Source organism: Leopardus geoffroyi, chromosome B3 (assembly GCF_018350155.1).
Source record: "Leopardus geoffroyi isolate Oge1 chromosome B3, O.geoffroyi_Oge1_pat1.0, whole genome shotgun sequence".
Taxonomy (NCBI): Eukaryota; Metazoa; Chordata; class Mammalia; order Carnivora; family Felidae; genus Leopardus; species Leopardus geoffroyi.
This window is the reverse complement of record NC_059337.1, coordinates 135185623-135211406: the sequence shown is the minus strand read 5'-3', so window position 1 is coordinate 135211406 and position 25784 is coordinate 135185623. Positions and strand designations below refer to the sequence as shown.

General features: G+C 48.5%; 1 protein-coding gene across 7 annotated transcripts in view; it reads left to right on the top strand.

Moving 5' to 3' along the window:
- The window catches only part of FBLN5 (fibulin 5), an 81734-nt gene that overhangs the window by 43585 nt on the left and 12365 nt on the right, over window positions 1–25784 (top strand). For all 7 annotated transcript variants that reach the window (XM_045448253.1, XM_045448257.1, XM_045448258.1 and 4 more), the window contains 4 exons: window positions 14087–14209; window positions 17293–17409; window positions 20666–20785; window positions 25152–25274. In XM_045448253.1, coding sequence (XP_045304209.1) covers window positions 14087–14209; window positions 17293–17409; window positions 20666–20785; window positions 25152–25274 — 483 coding nt within the window. The remainder of the gene's footprint in view (window positions 1–14086; window positions 14210–17292; window positions 17410–20665; window positions 20786–25151; window positions 25275–25784) is intronic.

Genomic DNA, 25784 nt, shown 5'->3' with positions numbered 1-25784 from the left:
ATCTTCCGCAGCGGCTGCACCAGTTTGCACTCCCACCCACAATGCACCAGGGTTCTTTTTTTCCCCACATCCTCACCAACACTTGTTATTTCTTGTCTTTTTGATAATAACCATTCTCACAGGTGATATCTCATTGTGGTTTTGATTTGCATTTCCCTGATGATTAGTGACGTTGAGCACCTTTTCATCTTCTGTATATCTTTTTTGGAAAAATGTCTATTCAGATCCTCTGCCCATTTTTAAAAAAAATCAGATTGTTTATTTGCTTTTTTTTATTATCGAGCTGTATGAGCTCTTTATATATTTTGGGTATTAACCCCTTATTGGATATATGATTTGCAAATATCTTCTCTCATTCAGTAGATTGCTTTTTTTTAATTTTTAAAAAATTTTGTTGATGGTTTTCCTTGTTGTGCAGAAGCATCTTAAAACATTTTTTTTATGTTTATTATTTATTTTTGAGAGAGAGAGAGAGACAGAGTGCAAACAGGGGAGGAGCAGGGGAGGAGCAGAGAGAAAGAGAGACATAGAATCTGAAGCAGGCTCCAGGCTCTGAGCTGTCAGCACAGAGCCTGACAGGGGGCTTGAACTCACAAACTGCGAGATCATGACCTGAGCTGAAGTCAGATGCTTAACTGACTGAGCCACCCAGCCGCCCCAGTGCAGAAGCTTTTTTGTTCGTATAACTCATTTTTTAATTTTTGCTTTTGTTGTCATTGCCTTTAGAATCAGATCCAGGGGTGCCTGGGTGGCGCAGTCGGTTAAGGGTCCAACTTCAGCCAGGTCACGATCTCGTGGTCCGTGAGTTTGAGCCCCGCGTCGGGCTCTGGGCTGATGGCTCAGAGCCTGGAGCCTGTTTCCGATTCTGTGTCTCCCTCTCTCTCTGCCCCTCCCCCGTTCATGCTCTGTCTCTCTCTGTCCCAAAAATAAATAAACGTTGAAAAAAAAAATTAGAATCAGATCCAAAAAAAAAAAATCACCAAGAGCAATGTCAAGGAGCTTACCATCTATGTTTTCTTTTAGGAGTTTATGGTTTCTGGTCTTATATTCAAGCCTTTGACTTCTTTTGAGTTAATTTTTGTGTATAGTGTCACATAGTGATCCAGTTTCTTTCTTTTCGCATGTAACTGTCCAGTTTTCCCAATGCCATTTATGGAAGAGACTGTCCTTTCCCTGTTTTCCTCCTTTGTCATAAACTAAATGACCATATACATATGGGTTTTTTTTCTGGGTTTTCTGTTCTGTTCCACTGATCTGTATGTCTCTTTTTATACCAGTACCTTGTCATTTTGATTACTATAGCTTTGTAATGTAGTTTTAAGTCAGGGAGTGTGATGCCTCCAGCTTTGTTTCTCTCTCTCAAGATTGCATTGTCTATTCAGGATCTTTTGTGGTTCCACACACATTTTAAGATTGTTTGTTTTGTTTCTGTGAAAAATGCTATTAGGATATTGATAGGGATTACTCAGAATCTATAGATTGCATTGGGGGATATGGAAATTTTAACTATATTAATTCTTCAAATCAACGAGCATGGAATATCTTTTCATTTATTTGTGTCTTCTTCAATCTCTTCCATCAGTGTCATGTAGTTTTCAGTGTGCATGTCTTTTATCTCCTTGGTTAAATTTATTCCCAGTTATTTTATTCTTTGGAATGAAATTGTAAGTGGGATTGTTTTCTTAATTTCTCTTTCTGATAGTTTGTTGTTAGTGTATTAAAATACAACAGATTTGTGTATATTGATAGTGTGTTCTGAAGCCTTACTGCATTTGTTTATTAGTTGTAGCAGTTTTTTCATGTGTGAAGTCTTTAGGGTTTTCTATATATAAAATCATGTTGTCTACAAATAGTGACAGTTTTGCTTTTTGTTTTGCCATTTGGATGCATTTTATTTCTTTTTCTTGCCTAATTGCTTTGGCTAGGACTTCTAATGCTGTGTTGAATAAAAGCAGCAAAAGTGGGCATCTTTGTCTTGTTCCTGATCTCAGAAAAAAAGCATTCAGCTCTTCACTATCGAGTGTGATATTATACGTGGGTTTGTCAAAAATGGCTTTTATTATGTTTATTATGTCACATTCCCTCTATGCCTGTGCTGTTGAGAGCTTTTATCATAATGAATGTTGAGTTTTGTCAAATGCTTTTTCTGCGTCTAGTGATATACCATATGATTTTTGTATTTCGTTTTGTTAATGTGGCGTGTCACACTGATTAATTTGCAAATGTTGAACCATCTTTGCATCCCTTGAATAAACCCTATGTGATCATGGTGTATGATCTCTTTAATGTATTGTTGAATTCAATTTGTTAATATTTTGTTGAGAAGTTTTACATCTATGTTCATTAGGATTATTGGCCTGTAGTAATCTTTTCCGTGGTGTTCTTTTCTGGGTTTGGTATCAGGGTAATTCTGGCCTTATAAAATGAGTTTGGAAGTGTTCCCTCCTCTTCAATTTTTTGGAAGAGTTTGAGAAGGATAGGTATTAAATCTTCTTTGAATGTTTGGTAGAATTTACCAGTGAAGTCATCCTGACTTTGTTTGTCAGGAGGTTTTGGATTACTGACTCAAACTCCTTGTTAGTATCAGTCTATCCAGATTTTCTATTTCTTCATGATTCAGTCCTGGAAGACTGCATGTTTCTAGGAATTTATCCATTTCTTCTAGTTGTCCAACTTGTTGATGTATCATTTTTTATAGTAGTTTCTTATGACCTTTTGTATTTCTTTGGTATCGGTTGTAACTTCCCCTCTTTCATTTCTGATTTTATTTACTTGAGTCCTCTCTCTCTACTTAGTGAGTCTATCTAAAGGTTTCTCACTTTTGTTTGTCTTTTCAAAGAATCAACTTTTAGTTTCTTTTTTTTAGTACCATTTCTTTCTGCCATGACCTTTATTATTTCCTTCATACTACTAGCTTTGGGCTTTGTTTGTTTCCCTTTTTGTAGTTCCTTTAGGTTTATTGGAGGAGGGTCACAGGGGAACTCCAGGCCAGTGTGCATCCACCCCTGGGTTTAGTGGGATGGGGCCATAACAGAGCCCACCTACTTTTTTGGGCTAATTCCTATTCATTTGTATTAGGGTACAAGCTAGGCTGCTATAACAAAAAGACCTTCAACATACTAGTCTAGATAAGAGAGAATTTATATCTTCCCACATGGTATAGTCCAGAGGCAGGTGGTTCAGGGATGGTAGAGTGTCTTGGCCAAACTCAACATGTGGTTCTTACTTCTGGATCCAATGTGGCTGCTCTAGCCCTCACCATCACACCTACATCCCAGAGGGAAGAGAGAAGTGACAAAAGGACCCCACGCTCATTATTCTAAAGCGTGACTCAGAAGTTGTTACACATATTTTTATTTATGTTTCACTGGCCAGAGTTTAGTCACATAGTCACATTTCACTGTAAGGGAAGCTGAAAAATACAGTCTTTAGTTGGGAGAATGGATATCAGAGGACCGTATCCAATTGTGGCAACCTCTGCTACATCATCTGTCTAGATCCACCCAGATATCTTCTGTTCCAGGAAGCCTGTTCCTCCTGGACGGGACCCCATTCATTGCTCTAGCTATGAAACTGACCATACTGAATTGGAATTATCTGCTCCCGTAACTATTCCCTACTAGACTGTAAACATATGTGACCCATGTCATTTATCTTTGAATCCCTAATACCTATAGCAGTACTGGCTCGTGGTGAATGTATGTGGCATAAACGAATCCTGTTTAGAATTTTATTGACCCTTGGACTTGGGCACTGTGCTCTTTGTGGGGAGGTGCTAAAGTGGTCTGGCAAGTAAGTTAGTTGGTTGGCCCCACATGTAGCTCCTTGATCTCATTGCCTTCCACACCAAAGCAATCCAGAATCTGCTAGTGACCACAGAAGGGTGGATGTAAAAGGATAGCCCCTATTCCATTGGCTAAGTAAACAAGCAATCCTGAAAAGTGTTCAGTTAGTTCAAATATTTATTTTAGTCTCAAGTGATATAATTCAGCTCTTACCAAGGCCAAAGGGTGGTGGGAAACATGTGTGGCTACTTCAGGTCTGTGCTTTTTGGGGGTGGGGCCCTCCTTTCCAGACTCTCAGGATATGTGGCCCCCCCTCAGCCAGGAGACAGCACCCCTAGCATACTCTCCCCTATGGTCACCTCTTTTTCTTCTTCCTGTACCCTAAGGTTTCACTTCCTCTTGACTTGTAGCCTTAACAGTTATTCTCTGATGTGCTGGGCTTGTCTGTTAGAGATGGGGAACCAGTTGGAGGCGTGGGGGCAGGAGAGGAGGCATAGTGGGTTGCTCCCAGGATGACATGTCCATATTCTTAATCACCTATTGGCCTATTGCTTGTAATTTGTTATGTTGAAGGAGCCATCTGTTACTTCCCTCCCTTGTCCTGGGGTTCCAGGAATAGATGTGTGTGAAGGAACCATTTCTCTGCATCATCGTCCAGTGTCAAGACCTGCCCTCACCTCCCAGATTTGGGACACTCCCAGTTATATGTTCTCATAGCCTTCTGCAATGCCCTCCACACATCTGTTTCTGTTCAGCGTCAGTCTTCCCCATTAGCCTGCAAGCACTAGGAGGGCAGGGGTAGTGGCCCCATTTCAGAGATAAGAAAGCAAATGTCAGAAGCTGTAGCAGGGTTCCTGACCTCAGGTGTGGGGAACAAAACACATGCAGATTTCGTTATCGTGTTCTGAACGTGACCTGGCAGGGAATGTGTGTTGCTGACGACAGACTCATTCCTTGGGGTGAGTTTGCACACCTGGGTATTCTCATAGGCAGCCAGGCTGAGGATTTTGTCCCAAGCCTGAAAAATGGATAGGATTTCCTGGTTGTCCCCTAAGAGCTTGGTGCCCATTTTCAGGCCAGAATGAACGTGTATCTTTTCCCTTCTCTGGTGTTCCTCCTTCTTGTGATGGTTAAAAATAAACTTTGTCCTTGACCGGACATCCAGCTCTCTAAGAGGACAGAGGAAATGTAACTTACTCCATTGGGCCAAGCGCATGGTGTGTCAAAGCCTTTAGAGGTGGAGAACGCTCTCAAATCAGCCCTGGGCAAAGACTGGGATGGGAATAAAGCCCCAGGCACTACAGGCTGAGGCCTAAGGCTCTGCCGGAGTTGAAGCTGGATGCCAGATATCCTTCAACCAGTGGGAATGAGATACAAGTCACCAGAAGAATGGATGATGGAACCGGTTTCCTCTGATGCCCTGTGGTCTGACTTTCCCTTCTTGCTTTCAGAAAACTCTAAGTAAACGAAGTACCTTCACTCAAATAGAATTCATTTCCATACTTTCCATCATGCTAGGCACTGTGCTGGGAGCTTAAGATACAGATGTGAATAAGGCCCAGTTCTGCCTTTCAAGAAGCTCGTGGTTTAGTGGAGGGAGCTGGGCCATACACAGCTAACTATGTAATACAATATGAAGTGCTATAAAGCTAGATGTTCTTAGCACATGTTTGAGTATGAAAGTAGGCTTCATGTGCTATGTTGCTGAGGTGCCAAAAGAAAGCTCTGACGTTTCTCAGGAGGCGATATAAAATTTTGAGGAGTATAGCCACATGATCATTTTTGTGTCTTGGATGGCTCTGGAGGTTGCATTTAGCTTGCTGTCGAGGGGGAGAGACTGGAAGCCTGCAGACTAGTAATGAAGTTATTTCGGTCATTCAGAGAAAAGACAGTGAAGCCTTGAAGTGTTTGAGGTGACATAAAGAAAGAGGAGAATTTGAAAGATTTCCAGAAGGAGAATTGTGTGAGAATAGGGAGTTAGGGAAAGATTGTAGGGATGCTTGAGGTTTCTAGCCCAGGATACTAGAAAACAGTGGTGCCCTTAACTGAGACAGCATTGGAAGAGGTTCAGGGACAAGGAGATCATGGACTGTGACACTGAGGGTGACAAGGAAGTCAGGATGTGGGGCAGGAGTAGGCTCAGAGGGGGCAAGGAGGAGGAGACTGTGGGAGGACACAATGGAGATTTTAAGATTTAAGAGCTGTGATTCCTAGACAATGGAAAAGGGATGGTCTGCATTGGAGGAAAGACACCGTCCTTTCTTCCTCTCCTTTTTTTTTAATGTTTATTTATTTTTGAGAAAGAGAAAGAGAGAGACAGAGCATGAGTGGGGGAGGGGCAGAAAGAGAGGGAGACACAGAATCCGAAGCAGGCTCCAACTTCCGAGCTGTCAGCACGGAGCCCCACACGGGGCTCAAACTCATGAACTGTGAGATCATGACCTGAGCGAAGTCGGGCGCTCAACCGACTGAACCACCCAGGTCCCCCACCGTCCTTTGTTCTAACTGGCATCTTTTGCACTTTTTGTCATCGCTTTAGGGGCACTATTTCTAAGAACTTAGTGAATATTCAGAAAATTGAGTTTACTCCTAGGAAATCACGCACCCCCGGCAAACTGAAGCGGGGAAGAACTTTGGAATGCGCACAGTGCTTTCGCCCAAGGCATCGCAGCAGTAGGCGCTCCAGCACTTATAGGGTGGAATTGAATCATGGACGTTTCTGTACACCAGGAAAGCATCCTGCCTGGCTTAGACTGTGCTACGAACTTGTTTAATAAGACTCTAAAAATCACAATACTATAGTAACCCGCAGTGTTGATCTTAGAGAAATATCCAGCGAGGAATTGTTGGCTTGATATTTGAACACTTAAATTCTCTCCTAGCCTCTCTTGAACGGCCTCTTAAACTCTGAGCAGGTTGCACGGATACAGAACGAAGCGCCCTGGGCCAGCAGCAGCCATTGGCATTGCCTGGTTGCATGTTAGAAATGCAGAATCTGCCAAACTGGAACCTGCATGTTAGCAAGGTCCTCTCTGACTCGTATGCACATCAAAGTATGTGAAGTATTGGTCTGGTGTGGCAAGTTCCAGACGTGGTTTTGCACTGGAATCACATAGCTTACTTTAAACAGCTTTCCAAGCCTCAACCCCAGGCATTCTGATCGAGTCAGGTGATTCTCTTGGGTAGCTAGGTTTGGGAACTGCTGGCTTGTATGGGTTCAAAAGTCCTTCTCTGTTGATGGGCAAATGGCACGAATTTTAGTCTGTGGAAATCTAGTCTGAGCGCCATGTTTGTTTGGTTTACAGTCATGGTAATAACTAAAGCCTCATGCCCTTTAAAAAAAAAAAATACCACGTCTAGGCTGGTAGTAAGCAGTCTTGGCTCCTTACTGTCAGGACAGTTTGATGCATAGCACTCAAGAAGGAAGATATGTGTCATCCCTTCCTTGGTCCCTGCCCCCCACAACTGCAGTGACCATTCATATGTTGGCAAAACGTGAATGGGCTTGGCCAATTCACTGCCCATTTTGAAAGCAGCTAAAGTCAGCTGATGTTTTCCAAGCGCTCTGATGAAAATAATTACCCAAGACCAAACAATATGATCTCCATTAGTTGCATAGTTGTTTTTTTTTTTTTTTTTCTGTAGAAGGTCAGAGCTAGAAGGGGCCTTCCAGAACTCTCCTCCCAGCTCTCACTTTATGGGTAGAAAAATAGAATCCACAGAGAAGTTGCAACCTGCCTTCTAGCTGGTTTCATCCAAGAGGAAAGGATTTTTTGTCGTTTAGAAAAACGGAGCACATATTTGTTGCCTAATTAGAGGCGCCATACAAGCAAGCTTTGTATTCTAAGCTTAATATCAAGCATTGGGAAAAGTGCTGTAAACACAGAGAGATCTGGTTCCTAACTATTGCCCAGGACCCATAAGACACATGGAGTGCAGATGTCCTTGGATTTCAACAGGCGAGTTCTCAAACGCTGAGGTCTTTAATTAAGCAGGTGTTTGGGAAGTAGGTCCTGTGTAGCTTCCAGCCTTGGCTGGGCTTGTCTTGCTGAAAAATGGCACTGACCCAGCCCAGCAGCAGGCCTGAAACTGGCTTCAATCGGAGGCGTAGGAATGTGCCATTGTTATTTTCTTTCTTATCAAGCCCCATTAGCTTGAGCAAGGAAGGAACAAAAATGGGCTGGGAAAACATGTTGTTTCACTGGGTAAAAATTTACTACCCAGGAAATGATTCTGCCGTTTCCAAAAAAGGTCTTTGAAAAGGTGTAGTCTTCCAAACTCTTTTGGACGATTTCTCCCAGTGTCACCCAGTGAGAATGTTTCCTTTTGGCTGATGGCCGTTCTCACACAAGAACAGAGACATTCCTCTGTGGTTGTATACACAGGTTCACAAGGATGACCCATTGCTTGTCCACAGTATTGGAGAACAGAAGACATGGAAAGAAGGAAGAGTCGTAGATGGTGTAGAGATTGGTCATAGTTAGCTGTGGAATTCAGCAAGACACAAAGACCCCTAGGCTTCTGGACGTCTGCGATTATGGAGTCATAGATGGACCCACAGATGCCAAAGTGCAGAGGTGGAAGCTGAGACCCCATGAAGGAATGTACCCTACCTTTCTTCACTATTGTCCCAATCGCCTGCCATGTGTCTACGAGGGAGAGGTCCCCGGCTCTGGCTATGGTTGAACCATTGGACTAATCATGTCTTACTGAGCCCTAGTGCTGTCATCTTGGTGTCTTTGGTGGATCCCAGAACAAAGCCTGTGGAGGCAGGAGCCATGCTTCCCCGCTATCTTTCACAGTTGTTAGAAATAGCGCCTCACTTAGGAAACTAAAATTTCCTGGGCACCTGCTATGTGCCAGCCAGTGGTGATAGGACCTGTGCACAAACACTGTATTTAGCAGAACACCTGAGGATGCGAGAGACTAATGAACTTGCTCAGTAATACTTAGTTATCAAATGCAGGAGCCTGGATTTACATCCAGCTCTGCCTCCCCCCGAAGTTATTTTTTTACCCATTAGCCCTTTCTGGGGAGGTCTCGGCCCTTCGGTCTTTTTTCCTCTTCGGCTTTAGTGCAGGCAGAGTGGCTTAGGAAATGTTCTCCCCGTGGGCATGGATGAATCATTGGGTTTTGTTTTGTTTTGTCTTCCAGTTTTTTAAAAGACCTTTAATTTCAATTAGAACATGTACTATGAACACAGTTTAAGTATTTTCCCTTTAACTTTTAGGAATAAATGTGGAAATGTAATAAATATACAACAATAAATAGTTGGCATACATAGGCATATTTAATGTTTTTAATGTTTATTTACTTTTGAGAAAGAGTTGGGGTGGGGCAGGGAGACACAGAATCCCAAGCAGGCTCCAGGCTCTGAGCTGTCAGCACAGAGCCCGACGCGGGGCTCGAACCCACGAACTGTGAGATCGTGGCCTGAGCTGAAGTCGGACGCTTAACTGACCGAGCCACCCAGATGCTCCCATATGCATAGTATTTGTACACAAACCGATTTATTACACAATTTATGGCAGTACATTTAGCCTGTTATGCCTGCCTTTAGATCTCTTTATATAATAACCTGCGAGTTAACACTAAGAGTTGTGGCTCCTCCTCCTGGTGTTTCTTGAGTCAGCCTGAAGGAGCGCATTCGTTTTGTCATTTGGGTCGTCTGCCAGTGGTCTTCTGATGTCTTGAGGTCAGTTCCTCCATCCGCTTCCTCGACTCTACTTGGCAGACATCCTTTATTCACACTGTCTCAGCACACCTGCCCACGTGAAGCTGTCTGTCTGGCTGGGGACGTGGGACATAGTTGGCCATATGAAGTCCTCAGTGAGTGTCCCTAATATGCGGGCCTCTGTCCTAAGGCCTGGGAGCCCAGTCCAGCCTGCAGCCTCCTGAGAGGGGGCCAAGGGGGTGACTGACTTTGGTGACTTTCCCAAGTGAGCAGTTGTTTCAGATTGAGGATGTTTTCATTGAAGGCCACTCCGGGGATGTCGGAAGGAGGAGGCGACGGCTCGGACAAAGCTGCACGGGTCAGCAGAGCTGTGCCACTCACTGCAGAGGGCAGTTGCTTCCCGGGCAGGTACAGTTCTGGGCTTCAAACTGCCGCCAGGTTCTGGAGAGGTGAGCGAACTCTCTCCTCCAGTGGCTGGGGCGCGGGCTGCCTGGACAGTGGTGGACGTTGCCCCGCCTGGGGAGGGACGAGTCACGGTTGATCTGGTGGAATCCTCCTGGTGCCCAGGCAGCTGACCGGGCCACAGCTCCCAGGAGTGAGGCAGAGAGTGCACAGAGGCCTCTAAGCAGAGTCTCCTTCCGGGAACGACAGGGCTAGAGGGCTCTACTCAAGGCCAGCTCTCCCAAATAGCCTGGAGGTTTGGGAGGACACACACACACACACACACACACAGCCACAGCAGAAAAAAAGAATGAATGAGTGAATGAGTGAATAGATGGCTGAATGGACCCGGCGTTCTTTCTTAGGAGTCTCTTCCTGAATATCACACAGGAAAGGAAATAGCAGGCATGATTTGCATCCGCGGATAATGACACTTTACTCAGGTTGCTGTAACTTGTACTTTTCCACTGATGCAGAAAAGGAAGCTTTGCCAAAGAATGTCCTTGGAGTGGTTCAACGTATTTTTCCTTCTGTTATTTAAGTCAAATGTATTTAATGTAAGCAATTCAGCTGTGAGCTGGAATGTGTGATGAGTCTTTCAGCCTCGGGTGGAACCTCACAGCGAGAACATTCTAGTTTCTGCTCCACCAGGTGTGTAAACCGATGGGGGTTTTCGGTGGGGTTGATCGCTGATTGCCTTTAAAGTCCACACACCGAGGGGCGCCTGGGTGGCGCAGTCGGTTAAGCGTCCGACTTCAGCCAGGTCACGATCTCGCGGTCCGTGAGTTCGAGCCCCGCGTCGGGCTCTGGGCTGATGGCTCAGAGCCTGGAGCCTGTTTCCGATTCTGTGTCTCCCTCTCTCTCTGCCCCTCCCCCGTTCATGCTCTGTCTCTCTCTGTCCCAAAAATAAATAAACGTTAAAGTCCACACACCGAAATGGTCTCATCGGCCGCCGGCTGGGGAAACTTGTTGGGGCTTAAAGGCATTGATGTTCATTATTCGTGTGTTCGTTCATTCATTCACCAGATAATTACTGAACATTTACTATGGACACGGCATTATACCAGGTATGTTCTGAGCGTATAAAGACAAGACACACCCTCCAAGAGCTCCAGGGATTTATAGGGTTCTCGAAAATGCGTATGTATTGACAATCCACTCAGTGAGCGAGTGAAAGTTGAAAATACAGTTTTTCGAATGTACATCAACAGAAGTAGAGCATCACGAAGTTAATTCTTTAACCCAGTAAAAGTGGTGGAGTTGCTTTTTTTTCCTTTTTTTTTTTTTTGTTTTTGTTAAGACAATGAACTTTAAAGAGGTAGTTTCAGGCCAACATAGCTGCAGATGCCCGTGTGCGTGCCTGCGCATGCGCGCGCCTGTGCGCGTTCAGGTGCCGCGTGCCCTTCTGAGCCGTCTGGTCCCCTGGCGGCTGTCCGGCTTCTCTCTGCGGGGAGTCTGCCGGCCCATTGTGTGCGTCGCGAGCCGCACAAACACAGAGTCTTGGGAACTTGCTACTACCAAGTCTAATGGCTCTTCTCCCCTTGGGTCTCGCTCACCCTTTAATCCCCTCAAGGCAGGAAAAAGAGCGCAGAATTCCTAAGGCGATGTTGTTCCCAGGGTACAATTGCCATCCATCACTCCTCGCCAGAAAAATGTAAATATGCACTGGCCGATAGCGGCATTATTTATTATCATAGTCTTCGATGCGGATTTGAGCAGGGGTGGCTGCTCGCCAAGCATTATTCGCTGGTTTCCCTGGGAGGCTTTGCTGGGTGGGCAGAGCTGGGGGTGGAAGGGAGGCCAAGGGCAGAGGCATGAGCTCCTGCAGCCAAGAACAGCTGGGTTTTTGCCATGGAGGCTGCACATCGTCAACGTGTTGGGGTGGAGTGGAGGCGGCCACCACCTTGGAACCAGGTTCTTGGAGGCCGTGGCGTTCAGCGGCCTGAAGCCTGAATCCACGTGATGCCCAGACACCTGGCGGGCCGGGGCAGGGTGGGGATCGATTGGTGTCATTGGGGTTGACTTGTCGCAGGTGGGTGGTGGATTACGGTGGTGTCGCTTGACCCCGAGAAACTGTTGCTTACCTGGCTGAAGGTTTCACTGAGTCCGTCGTGCCCACTTTCCGCGCTTGTAGCCGGCAAAGCTCTGTCCTACACAAAACCCTGTCCTCAAGGAATTCACACTTTGGGGCCCTAGGCGCCCCCCACAGTCTGCAGTCTGCAATGTCAAGAGGCAGCCAGTTTCCCTCTCCCCAGCCCTTTTTCCTCTTCCGAGTCTGCCAGCTCCCTTCTGAACCTGCCTGGGCCTGGGTAGTGTGACGGCTGCCATAGCTGCATAGAGGGATTTGGAGTCAGGTGGGAAGGGAGCTGGGCTCAGCTCTTGGCTTGGTGCTTATCTGCTCTATCAGTGCAGTTTTCCCATCTGTGAGATGGGCGTCATGAGGCCCCCTCATAGGGCGATGGTGAGAATAAATATGGTAGCGTATGTGAGGTGTCATATCTGCACATAATACAATACACACTCACACAACATATACAGACTACATTTGCCTTCTACGTATGTACATGACGTACACGCATGACCCACGCCGACTACATGTGCACACGACATACGTAACATATGTATACCACATATGCACACCGCACGTGCTCGGTGAGTACCTTTTAATATTATTTCCAACCGTGCGTGGTCCCTTTGGAGGAGGCAGGGGAAGATGCGGATGAGCAAACCCCAAGTGCAGTAATAAGGGAAGCAAACGGAAGGTGCCCTGCGAAGGTACAGACAGGGAGGGGAGGTTGACTGAGGAGAGGGGTTGGTGCTGGGCCCGGCGGATCCAGGGCACTAATGAACAGATGAATGTTTAGGGAAAGTGTCCTTCTCCAGATCCAAGTGAGAGTGTGGCGTCAGGAACGCTCCCCCCTAAAGTGCAGCGGGGGGACAGAGGGCAGGAGGATTTGTTGCAGTTACGACAGTTTTGAGTGCTGAGTGTGTACGTCGGAGGTCTTGAGGGATGTGACCGTGGATGTAGTTTGCTCTCTAGGCTCTGAAGCTCTTGATTAAGGAGAAGGGGCTGACTGCCCACTGCCAGACGGACAGCCGTGGGCATGTAGCCATGCAGGGAACTCCAGTGCTGAGCCGAAGGCAGCAAGAGATCAGTCCCAGGAGCTCTGGAGCGGAGGGAAGGCCGGAAGCCTCCGTGAAGCTTCGTGAAGGTGCAGGAGCCCCAGGCCGAAGGATTTTCGTGGATAGATACAATCAAGTGGTTCCACTACTGGCTTCTTTTGGCAGGAGATGTTGGTTTTTCTTCTGTTCTCAGAGGTGTTTCTCACGCAGGTATACAACAGACCCCTGTTTAACACATGCATGAATAAGCCTAAGACAAAATGTGTTTCTTTTTTCTTTATTGATTTTAAAAAAAAAGTGTTTTTTTTAGTGTTTATTTATTTTTCAGAGAGATAGAGAGGGAGACAGAGTATAAGCGGGGGAGGAGCAGAGAGAGAGGGAGACACAGAGTCGGAAGCAGGCTCCAGGCTCCGAGCTGTCAGCACAGAGCCCAGCGTGGGGCTGAAACTCACATACCCTGAGTTCATGCCCTGAGCTGAAGTCAGCTGCTCAACCGACTGAGCCACCCAGGCACCCCTTTTTATTGATTTTTTAAATGTTTTATTTATTTTTGAGAGAGTGCAAGTGGGGAGGGGTGGGGAGAGGGGGACAGAGGATCGGAAATGGGCTCTGCGCGGACAGGCTGACAGCAGCAAGCCCGATGTGGGGCTTGAAGTCACAAACGGCGAGATCATGACCTGAGCCAAAGTTGGATGCTCAACCGAATGAGCCACCCAGGTGCCCCAGACAAAATGTGTTTCCAAATCAAGTAATGGTTATTATCAAGGTGACCTGCTTTCAGAAAGTGATGGGACAGGATGTCAGAAGAGTCCCCAAGGGTGTGTGGTCTCTTCTTGGCTATTTTCTTTCGTGGATTTCTGGGGAGAAGACTAGGTCTACTCCCTCCAAAAGGGTCAGTGTCTCCTAATGGTATCCATCAGGGAGGTGCATCCTTTCCTTGGATGTAACTCATGGACATTATCACCTTCTTCTCAGAAGGACAAGCAAGCAGCTGGCAACTCTGGTGGCTCCAGAGCTCTGGATAAACATAGGTGACATTCTTTGGAATATGTCTGTGTTACAGATGTGGACGAGTGTGCAACGGATTCTCACCAGTGCAATCCTACCCAGATTTGCATCAACACCGAAGGAGGGTATACCTGCTCCTGCACCGATGGCTATTGGCTTCTGGAAGGCCAGTGCTTAGGTAACGGCTCTCTGGGGCTCGCAGAGACTCTTGGAAGTGAATGGTCGCCAGGGGTACTGTGAAATGGGGGCCTAACTGGGTGGTCCACGGACAGTGGGGTTTTCTTGGGGCGGGAGAGGTAGAAGGCTATTCAGCTTGCGTGTAGCACTGCCCGTTCAAACCAGTTGTGATCATCATGGTCAAATGCCATTATCAGAGTTTTTGACTGTAATGTTTAAGGGCTCGTATTCATTTTACCTAGACCTGCCTCCTGCCTTCAGGAAGTTTGTGGAAGTGAGGGTTATTCTATTTTAGTTAGAAATCCTGCTAAGGGAAGGGAACACTTCTTAGTCACAGAAATGTTCCAGGTCTCAAATGTGGCTCGGTAGATTCTAACACCCCCTCCCAATACCCACCCCACGAGTTGTGGTCTTTCTACTCTTAAGGACTCAGTCGTCACCAATTGAGAATTTTGTCCCTTGCCATTGGCATCTGCTCTATGATCTCTCTGTTTATTTTTACTGGAGGGTGATTTTCTTTTCTTCTGCTCTGGTTTTTTGGTTTAGCCAAGTGAATGAATTCATAGCAATCTCTAGCTGTCACTTCAATTTCTATTTCTAGGGTGTGATTTCTATGCTGTGTTTTCTTGGAAAAGCCCTACCAGTTTAAGTTCTCTAAGACACTGTTCTGTTGCCCAAAAGTCAGTCCTGGAGGAGCTGAGAAGCAAATCCAAACAACATCATGGAAACAAAAAAAAAGAAGAGGGCTCTTTTTTCCAAGACTCTCTTGATTAAGACTTGAGTGTTGGTCTGCTCTAGAGCTCTGTCTGCAACATCTTTGGGGCCGATAAGCCAGACTGGACTTGGCTTGTTCTCTTTTCCAGCCATGCACCAAAACGCTGGCAGCACATGGCATTTGTGAATATGAGGGTCGCTGTGCGTTTTAACCAACCTCAGCTATTCTGGAAAATTTGATGCCACTGATTTGAACATAAGCAGATCAGTGTGAGTGAGTTATTTGTACAGGAACTTAATATGTCGACTCTCAGAGCTGGAAGGGATGTTAGATATTATGTCATCCAACTTTTATAGAGTTGGAAACTGAGACTCAAAGAGGGGGAACGTTTTGAACAAGGCGAGTTGGGTCTAAAATCTGGCTCCTCTCAGGCCAGTTTTTTCCACCACAAGGGGGCGCTGGAGAGGCCCAGGTGATGGGAACACAAGCCCCGTCCTAGAGCCCTTAGGGCCAGGTAACTGGGACATTTATCTCCTTGGGAGGGCTGTTCTCTTCCACCAGGGCCTGAAGCTTAGGGAGACATGCTCCTGGGGGCCTAACGTGGTGCCACATGTGCAACCCGCTCACACTTCATATCTGAAGTGAAGGCCTTTCCTAATTGTGGTTGACCTCATGCCTCCTCCTGGCCAAATTCTTTCTCTTTCTAAACCCAAGTTCCACAGTCATATACCACCCATCCTGTGCACCTTTGGAGACATTGCTTTTGCAGAAAAATGAGGGGCTGGGGGCTGCCTTTCCTCCAAGGTACCCCTGGGCAAAGGATGCCCTCCCCACTCCCTAACCCCCACCACTGCTTCCCTGGCCTTGGCGGCGGGTCCCAGTGCACCCTGGGAAAGTTGGGCCCAGCAACTGCACGAGGCAGTGTGCTTTCCAAGCAGGATCTGCAGCGCTCTCCATGGGCAGTGGGGTGGGCCAGGTTAGAAGTAGCTGCGACTCAGAGATGACTCAATCACAAGGGCAGGGCACAGGCTCTGAGGCGGGCTGAACAACTGAACAATAGGTAAGATGGAGATGGGGTCCTTTCTGGCAGTAGGTGGTAGAAACCAGGTACGGAGACAGATTCTGGGCTGGTCTCCAGAGCCCTGGATGGACAATGGTTCCAAAGGAACTGGGGTCCCAGGAGAGAACATTTGGGGGAGGTGGGGGTAAGTAAGGACCAGTTACGGCTACAGTCAGATCAGCTGGTCCCAGCAGGTATTGTGTAGGTGGGGACTTGGTCTCCACCTATAGGCTTCTTTCAAGGCGTCCCATCTCGCAGGAGGGAATTCTCTTGCCCATCAGCCCATTAACTTTGAGTATTGGGAAGTGCTTTCCCAATGACATCAGGCTCCCCATTGACTGGTACATGTCAGCAGGGAGGGCATACTGCCCAGCTCTGCTAAAAGGATCCATTCACCCACAGAGCCGTTTGCTCAGGAAAGGCCAGCCATGGCTCGGAAGGGGCATGTTTATCCAGAGTTTTATGTCTGCTCTGGTGCAAGGAGGAGATCCAAGGCGAACCCTGGCATCCTCGTGTTACTGGATTCATAGGTCTCTAGACGGCCCTGCTGCCCTGCCTTTCCTGGCCTACACTCACTCTTGTTCCTGAGAGGGAGACAGAGTCATTGCGGTTTTGTTTTGTTTTTTTTTAAGTTTATTTATTTACTTGGCAGGGTGGGCGAGAACATGAGTAGGGGAGGGGCAGAGAGAGAGAATCCCAACTAGGCTCCATGCTGTCGGCTCGGAGCCTGATGTGGGGCTCGAACTCACGAACCATGAGATCGTGACCTGAGCCGCTATCAAGGGTCAGACGCTTAACTGACTGAGCCACCCAGGCACACCGAGACAGATTTATTGTTAATAGAGCTGGCAAACAGCCTATGGGAGCGAGGCTATGGATTCCTCTTACACTTGAAGCCAACTTGTCTCTTCCCAGGGCAGTGGGAGGTTTCTATAGAATCCTCGATTTGATTCTCCACATTGGATACATTTTAGCATTGAATGTTGGAGTTGGATAAAGATCTCAGAGCTTGCCTTGCCCCACATCCCAGCCTAAGCAGATATTTCTTCTATAGCTTTTCAGGTTCAGGTGTTCATGGGACTGAGATGGGGCAGGAAAGGTTAGAAAGGTAGATTGAGCCTTAGCCCCGGAGGGTATCACCACCCCCAACACTCAGTCGGTCGGTACTGTCTTCTCTTTACTTCCCCTTCCCTTCCCTTGGCGGTCCTGCTCCAGGAGAGATGGGCCATAATGATGCCAATGGTGATGCCGGGTGTGGCACTGGTGATTGAGGAGAGATGTCTCACCTTGCTAGCGTTTCTCCTTCCAGACATTGATGAATGTCGCTATGGCTACTGCCAGCAACTGTGTGCGAACGTTCCAGGATCCTATTCCTGTACCTGCAACCCCGGTTTTACCCTCAATGAGGATGGAAGGTCTTGCCAAGGTAAGTGATGCAGATGATAACTTGCACACGATGCAAAGCACTAGACGCTGTCTTCTTCGGAATCTGACAGTTTACGTGGTTGGTGCATATTCCTACTTGGTGTCACCGTGTGCCTCTCCTGGGTGGTTACAGAAACCCGAGATCCGAACGGAGGTTATGGGAAATATCTCAAAAAGTGCTCTGAGTATGGCTGAGATTAGAACCACGGTCATCCATCAGTTGGGGCTTGTGCTTTCATGGATTTGCTTCTCTCTGTGCGTCTACTTCCCAGAAGTTGGCCTGCCAGCTTTCCAGGCTAATCAGAAATTTTCACGCATGTCCGGTGGCCTGAGTTCGGTGCCTGATGCGCAAAAGGGGTGGTCAGAAAGGGCATCTGACCTCCGATGCATTCCCATATAGACGCATACTCTGTGCAGGGGTTTCACAGGCAATTTTCATGCCTCTCCCTCCAATGTTGCCTACAGCCTACGCTGGGAGGGCCTGCTCCTTAGCAGAGAGTCCAGGGGGGATGATGATTTCCTCCTCCGACGCAGTTTTCGCACAAAACCGGAATGAAACAAAGGCATTTTCTGGGTTTTATAGGATCCCTTCAAATACTGATAAGAAAAACAAGCTGCATGCCTACTGCAGTTTCTTCTGCTCAGGAAGTGACTGGGGGCCCAAGGCCCAAGGAATTAGCGCAAGTCCTGCCCGGCCCCCGGCCCCGCCCCGGCCCCCACCCAGGCCTCCGGTCCCTGGCAGCTGCCCCTCCATCCAGGGTGGAGGCGGTGCCGGGGCCTCAGAATGAGGTCTTTGTTTGGAGCCCGCCACCAGGTTTTGCAGGGCCCATGTCCTTGTCACACCATTTGAGGTCTGGCGGGCAGGCTCCTGGCCAGCTAGTCAGGGGATATCATGTTTCCATTCATTTAATCATATCTAAATCACTGAGTAAACAGGAAGGCCTCAGCGCTTAAAGGGTCTGATCCTGGATTCTTTGTAAGTCTTTCTCTCCAGAACTGGTTCTGCTAATTGTTCCAAGAAGTCTCGGCTGTGTTCCTCTTGCCAGGGGAGGTAATTTTCTCCCGACAGAGCAGGGGCCCTTCTCTCCCACCGGAGCAGGGAGCAGGCCGCCTGGCTCCCTTGCTGCTGCGCCGAGTGACATAAGGCAGCCGCGGGCTTCTCCGTGCCCAGACCGGGGGGTGGTAGCGCCCACCCAGGTTTCCCCCAGAGGCTGGCAAGGTGCATCAGCATCTCGTAAGGAACAGCCATGCTCAGCAGAGCCAAAAGGGCCTCTCAGGGACAAGCCTGTGACAAGGAGCAGATAATACACCTGGCACGTGCCAGGTGCCGTGGTGTGGTAAAGCCTGGACACGGGCACCCAGCCACCGGGATATTGCGTCAGCAGGGGCCACGGGTGTACAGGATGTTACCTACGCCATTGAGCTCTTGTCCTGACGCCTCACGCAAGGAAGGCTGCTGTGCGCTCTTCAAAGCAGTGACGCCTCTGTTAACCTCACTGAACCCCAGCAATAGCCTTAGGGGACAGGTTCGGCAGGTGTGTGTGGCCATGCCTTGCAGATGAGGAAGTCGAAGCTCAAAAACGTGAAGCCACTTGGCCCAAGTCACGCAGCCAGGTGGTGGCAGAGTTGAGAGAACCGAGGCTTCAGCCTTCCCGTCCAGCAAGTCAGAGTGGGGTGTGGCCTGCTCCACACGATTCACAGGGGCACTTGTGCATGTGTGGATCCTGGGGGCTGGCAGGCAAGTGCAGCCGGGGCCCAGGGGGCAGCGTCCTGTGGGCCCTGTTGCTCTGCAGAGGCAGCTGAGAGCTGCAGGAGGACAAGACCCGAGCTCACTCGTATTGGCGTGGTCCGCAAGTGGCCGGGAGCCAAGGACACCGGCCCTAATACTCGGCGGTGCCGTCCTGCCTGGACTTGACTCAAAGACTCACCGCCATGGTGTTTCCAGGCTGCCAGGGCACAGAGCCTCCAAGCTCTGTTGGGAAGAATGGTACCTTGTGGACCCTCCCTGCAGAGCCCTGTTTTTCCCCCTCTGAAAGCTCTCAGGATACCAGGAAGCAGGCGCTGTGTGGGCATGGGATTAGCCCTCCCCGTTAAGAAAAGCTTTTCAAGCTGTTGCCGATGAAGGCTTTTCACTCTGAAAACACTCAAATCTCTATTCAGAGCCTTGAGAGGTTTACCTGGACTTTGAAGGGGATAGAAATGCTCTCAGCTGGAACTTTGGTCATTGGCATATCGGGCTTGGGAGAGGGTGTGCTTAAATCAAGTCAGCCAGTGCCGGTGCAGAAAAGGGCTCCTGCCTGCCCCTCCCCTCACCCCGATGAGTTGTGCAGAATAGTTTGTTGATATCATGGAAAGCCCTCTGACTCCAGTTCCGGCTCCAGCTGTGCTCCTGTTAGCTTGGGAACTTGGGCGCATCTCCCAACCTTAAAACAACCTTAAAATTGTTGATGTATAATTGGTGTACAATAACCTGCGCTATTAAAGGTTCGTTATTCCATTACCTTTGATGTATGTATCCCCCCCATGCAGCCATCGCCATGCTCAAGGTGATGAAATATTCTATTATGTAAAAGTTTCCTCGTGCTCCTTTGTGGTCCCTTCCTTAACCCCCTGAACCTGTAACATGGGGCAGTGGCCCCAAAGCTGGGTTGTTGTAGGGATTCAGTAAGTGTGAGATCTGAGGACCCCGCCTCTAGGTAACTTATTACCTCCCAAATGCCCCATCTCCAAATATAGTCACATTGGGGGTTAGGGATTCAACCTATGAATTTGGGGGAGGGACATAATAAGGTCCGTAGCAATCACAGAGTTATTATTAGAGTTGTCATGGTTATTTACCTGTTTACTGAAAAGTTTAGATTCAGTAGTGAGAGAAGAGGGAATCGGTGATATAATACGGGAGATGAGGGGGCAAAGCAGATATTGCCTGGAAATTCCTGTGGGTGAGCCTTGGGGAGTAGACTGACTAGGAGGGGTGTGTGTGTACATGCATATGCATGGATATGGTGTATGTACAAGTTGTTTCTGCCCTTCCCAACTTGTGAGCAAGGAGGGGCATGTGGATGGAGACCCTGGTCCTTCGGTGAAAGCTCTGGGGTCTGAGCTCTGAATGTGAGAGATCTTGGGTGGAGATACTTGGCCCCTTTGAATCTGGTCTCCCAGCGCCGGTAGATTTTGTGGCCGGTGCATTTTCTGCCTGGTCATTGGGGATGTTCCATTGTGGGAATGCTCAGTGACGTGCTTTTCTTTTCCCGTAGATGTGAACGAATGTGCAACTGAGAACCCATGCGTGCAAACTTGTGTCAACACCTATGGCTCTTTCATCTGCCGCTGTGACCCAGGATATGAACTTGAGGATGACGGTGTTCATTGCAGTGGTAATGGGCTTTGGCATTTGGAGACTTCCATCTGTATTAGGGGTCCAGGGGTTGGGGGGCGGGGTCAGAGGACAAGGGCTTCCTTTACAGGTGTTTCCTCTCATTTCACAGACACATATCCAGTTTGGGGACATTTCTTAGTGCAGTGGGGTCACAACCACACAAAGCAGAGATGAGTCACTTCCTGAAAGGTGGAGTAGAGTCCCCTCCCTTGTCATTTGACCCCTAATGCAAAATCTGACGGAGCTGCCTTTTAGCGTCTGACATGGGGTTGAAGAGGGAAAAGAGTGACCCAATGTTGTGTGTTGGTTTGAAGTATCTATCCCTACCCAGCACTGACAAGTCCTGGGGATCGCATACATCGTACTTGCAGAGTGAAGTGACTTGGAATAACAGCATATCTCCCAGGGTAGGGTTGGCAGGGGCACTGAGTGAATGAGATCATATACGTAACTGAAAATGCTTTGCGAACTTCTAAAATCTCTACAAATAACGAATCAGTTCCTAGCTCCAGGCCTGGCACATAGCATGCGTACAATCAAGAGTCCTCAAATCAGTGAATGAATGATTGAACGTTGAATGAATTGATTCTTAACAATTTGTGAGAACATAGCTGTGGTGACTTCGCTGACCTTTTACAAATTCCTTCCAAGACCCAGAAGCTACGATTCTCTGCCAGGGCTTTCTTGCGGACTCCATTACAATTTTCTTACTAAAACCTTGTGACAAGAAAGTTGTAAACTCTTGCAAACTCCTTGAGAACAGGGATGACATTTTCCTCCTATAAATCCATGTAGCATCCTGCACAGAGCCACGTAGGTGCTCATTCTTTCTTTCGTTCTTCCTTCTTTTTCTTCTTTCCTTGTTTTTTGCTAAATACTGGATTAAAGTAAACTCCATTGCATCGACTTTTGGCATCATGAGCTGTTGTGAATTAGCACGGCTCAAATGAACGCTGCTTCGCCGTATTCTTCAAAATAAGCGAACCATACCCTAGGGCGTGAAAATCTTTTTGTCCCACTGAATGGAAAGTTTCCTAATCCCGGGTTTCATTGTGACAGGAACTGACCCAGGTCATGAATGGGACTTGTGTGGTAGCCTCACTGAGGTCCGGGGTGTTCTAGGGACAGAGTACTCTGAACAAACGAGCAACCTCTCCCTGGGGCCCGGAAAGCCAGAGCCGTGAGGAGGCAGTTACAGAGAGCCTCAGACGGATTAAATGTCAGTCCCAGAAACTAATAACATACCTTCAGGCATGAAAAGCTACTTTCTTCCTAGATTTCAGTTCCTCCTATGGCACTCCTTGGGGGAATCTGGGCCAAGGGACTAAGAGGGAGAAAGTTCAGCATCATGAGATGGGATTAGTTGTTTCTCCAAAAGTCCCTGCACATCCACAGGTGTATACTGACCATCTCTGGAGGGGGTATAGTAGAGCGACTGGAGCCAGATGGAGCTGGGTTCAAATTCTAGCTCTGCTGTTTAGTGCTTTCCTTGGCCACATCACTCATGTGGTCCTAAAGATTAAAAAAGCTGGCGTCGAGGCACCTGGGTGGCTCAGTCCATTTCAGCATCCGACTTCAGCTCAGGTCATGATCTCATGGTTTGTGAGTTCGAGCCCCACACCAGGCTCTCTGCTGTCAGCACAGATCCACTGTCCTCCTTGCTCTCTGGCCCTCTCCCACTGGTTCTCTTTCTCTTTCTCTCTCTCTCAATATAAATACATAAACTAAAAAAAAAAAAAAAAAAAAAAAAAAAACTGGTGTACCTAAGCATCGTTCCATATTAATTTATTTTCTCTGTCAGTGTAAGAGACTTCTGGCTTTTCAGAGAGTTTACATCCTCGGTGGTTTGGCAGGGATTTTCAGTTGACTCATTTTACCCTAAATGGCCGTCTTCTCCTCCACACTCACCATGAAGTGCCCACTTTCCTAAGACTTAGAGTGACTCCTGGCCACCTCAGGCTTTAAGGTTGGCTCGGGATAACAGTGGGACACAGGGAGTTTGTTTTCTATCCCTTCCTACTTACCCTCTTTCTTTCTTTCTTTCTTTCTTTCTTTCTTTCTTTCTTCTTTCTTTCTTTCTTTCTTCTTTCTTTCTTTCTTTCTTTCTTTCTTTCTTTCTTTCTTTCTTTCTTTCTTTCTTTCTTTCTTTCTTTCTTTCTTTCTTTCTCCCTCCCTCCCTCCCTCCTTCCTTCCTTCCTTCCTTCCTTCTTTCCTTCCTTCCTTCTCATTTTCCCCCAGGAACTGTGACTCCCGGTGCTGTCACAGCTAGTGTGGCCCCTCTGTACAGCACCAGCCCTTTCCCGGCTGTGTCCCTTTATCTCTTGGGGACTTGCTAAACTGAGCTAATCCTGGAAACCGTGGCGGGTTTGCATGAGTGAAAAACGGCCTCAAGGGTGCTCCTGGCCAGAAACCAGGCTTGGACTTCAGCTTTTTTGGTGGAGATTGGAGCCACAGCCCTAGTAAAGTCTGGGGATTGCAGACCCCAAGATAAACTGAGCGGGCCTATTAGGGACCCTCCCTAGCCAACAGGAGGTGGGGGCACGTGCTGCCCTCTCCATCTGCCCTGGGGCCAGTCCTGCTCAGGGGAGGCCCCCAACCTTAGGACCCCTCAAATCCACTGATTTTAAGTCCTGAGCGGGATCGCTCAGGGAGACACCACAGCATGGTGTTGACCAGTGTAGGAGCCGGAGGCTGGCTGGCTGGCTGGCTTCATGTCCGAGATTTACTGCTTCCTCCTTATGTGTAAGTTGTTACCTAACTCGTTAGTCAAGTTACCTGACTTCGGTAAGCCTCCATTTTTCCTCTGTACAATGTAGCTAATGATAACACTTCCTTCATAGGGCTGAGGTGAGGATTAAATAAGATGAGGCATGGCTGGCTTGGTCTGCGGGGCGTGCGACTCTTGATCTTTGGGTTGTGAGTTCAGATCTTTGGGTTGTGAGTTCAAGGCCCACGTTGGGTGTAGAGATTACTTAAAAGTAAAATCTTCAAATAAAAAAAAATAGTAAGATGAGACATGGGAAGGATTTAAGCCAGCACTTGGTGCATAGCAAGCACTTGACAGCTTCAGGCTTTACTCCCGCCTCTCCCAGAGGTATGAGCAGAATCTACTCTGTTGTGATGGGCTGGGGCCCGAGGCCTGGGACCCTACGAGGTCCCCGGGGGAGCAGGGGTGGGGTGGGCTGGGGCGGGGCGGACAGAAGCACGTCCTACCTCATGAGCGTGCTTTAACTTTCCACATGCACATCCGGTTCTGCTGGCTCCCAGCCCACTGCCCGGAGACCCCTGGGAGAGCTGGGATGGAGTTGTTCCTCCTGCGACGTGAGAGGCTTAGGCGACACCAGGATTATCCCGAGGTGGGGAAGCCGCCTCGTTTGCCCGGACACCCTCCCTGGGTCATTCCGGCCACCGGCGGTCTGTGAGCGAGAGAGCAATCCGAGGACATGTCACATGGGGAAGCTGGTGAAAGCAAGTTTTCGGGAAACAATAAATGAAAGAAAAACATGTTTTCTTTGGCGCGCTCGACGAACGAGGCTCAGATGGGGCTCTGCTGCCAAACTCCGTGTGTGAGGAGGTCTGGCCCTTCTAAGACGCCCTCTTCTGCATCAGCTGCCCCGGCCTACGTGTTCGATGGCTGCTCCTCCGTGTCGCCACCTCTCTGCAGCCCGGGAGTGGCCCAGCTCCAGGGTCCCACGTGCCGACCACCTCCTGAGGCAGGTGGGCCAGCCAGGGGCGATACGCTGGCCCACCCCACGCCACTCCAGAGCTTTCTCTTTCAAGGAGGTCTTTGAACACAATGAACTTTCGCCGTAACGCGCATCCCCCGGCCTCCTGGATGTGTCCCTTTGAGTTGGGATTTTCGGAAGCATATTGCTTCTCAACTTCGGGGTGATTAGAGGGCGATCAGCGCTGGTAAGGTTGCCCTTGCAGAAGGCTGGGGGCCAGGGAATGTGGGGTTTTGGGGGCTCTGGGGGAAGAGCTCTGCCGGTAGAAAACTCCGATGGGCAAAAGAATCCCCCCTTCAGAAGTGAAAGTTACATGTACCTGTTGGGCAAAATGAGTCGGTAGTGAGTAGATAACGTAGCTGAGCCAGAGGGAGGAGTGATGGAAGCTTGATGGAGACAGATTTCGGCTCCCTGGGGGAAAGAATCTTCTAGCAGCTAGAGCTGTCCAGTTGTTGGTAGGCTTCCTCAGTAGGTAGTGAGCTCCCTGTCACCTGAGTGTGCGAGAAGTAAAATGGCAACCTGGTAGCCACAAAGCTGTCATATGCATCAGGAGTGTGTGGGAGTCGGAGGAGACAACCGCTAAGCTCCCACGCCCAGGTGGTCTAATTATAAACAGCAGGTATGACTTGTCACCCCCAGACATGGACGAATGCAGCTTCTCTGAGTTCCTCTGCCAGCATGAGTGTGTGAATCAGCCCGGCACGTACTTCTGCTCCTGTCCCCCTGGTTACATTCTGTTGGATGACAACCGGAGTTGCCAGGGTAAGGCTGTCCAGGGGGACCTGGCTGGGGGAGGTGTCAGGTGGGGCTGGCTCAAGGGGGTCACCTGGAGGTCTTCACCTGGGGGAGGTGGCAGGGATGAGGGCAGGAGTAGGTTCCGGTGGCTCCCAGAGTGGCAGGCTGTGGCCAGGCTGTGTGGCCCAACCCCACCCCCAGGCAGATCTCTGCATCCCCAAGACTCCTTGTGGCCTGGCCCCCTTCACGGACCACGGTCCAGCCCTTCTCATGGGCCCTGGAGGACAGCCCAGTTAGTGTTTCTCTACTGATTTCCTAGAAAATGGATGGCAGGGGAACTTCACACATCAGACTGCTGTGTCCCCCAAAGGGTCAGGACCCCCAGATGGTGAAGGCGTAGGTCTTACTCTTCAGATTGGCCACTTGGGCTGATTCCCAGCCTCATGGTCACCCAGTGGGGCCAATGGAGAGGCTGGTGGCTGAGCCGTTGACCCACTTCAGCTCCTTGAATCTACCTTACTGGAACACCAGGCAAGA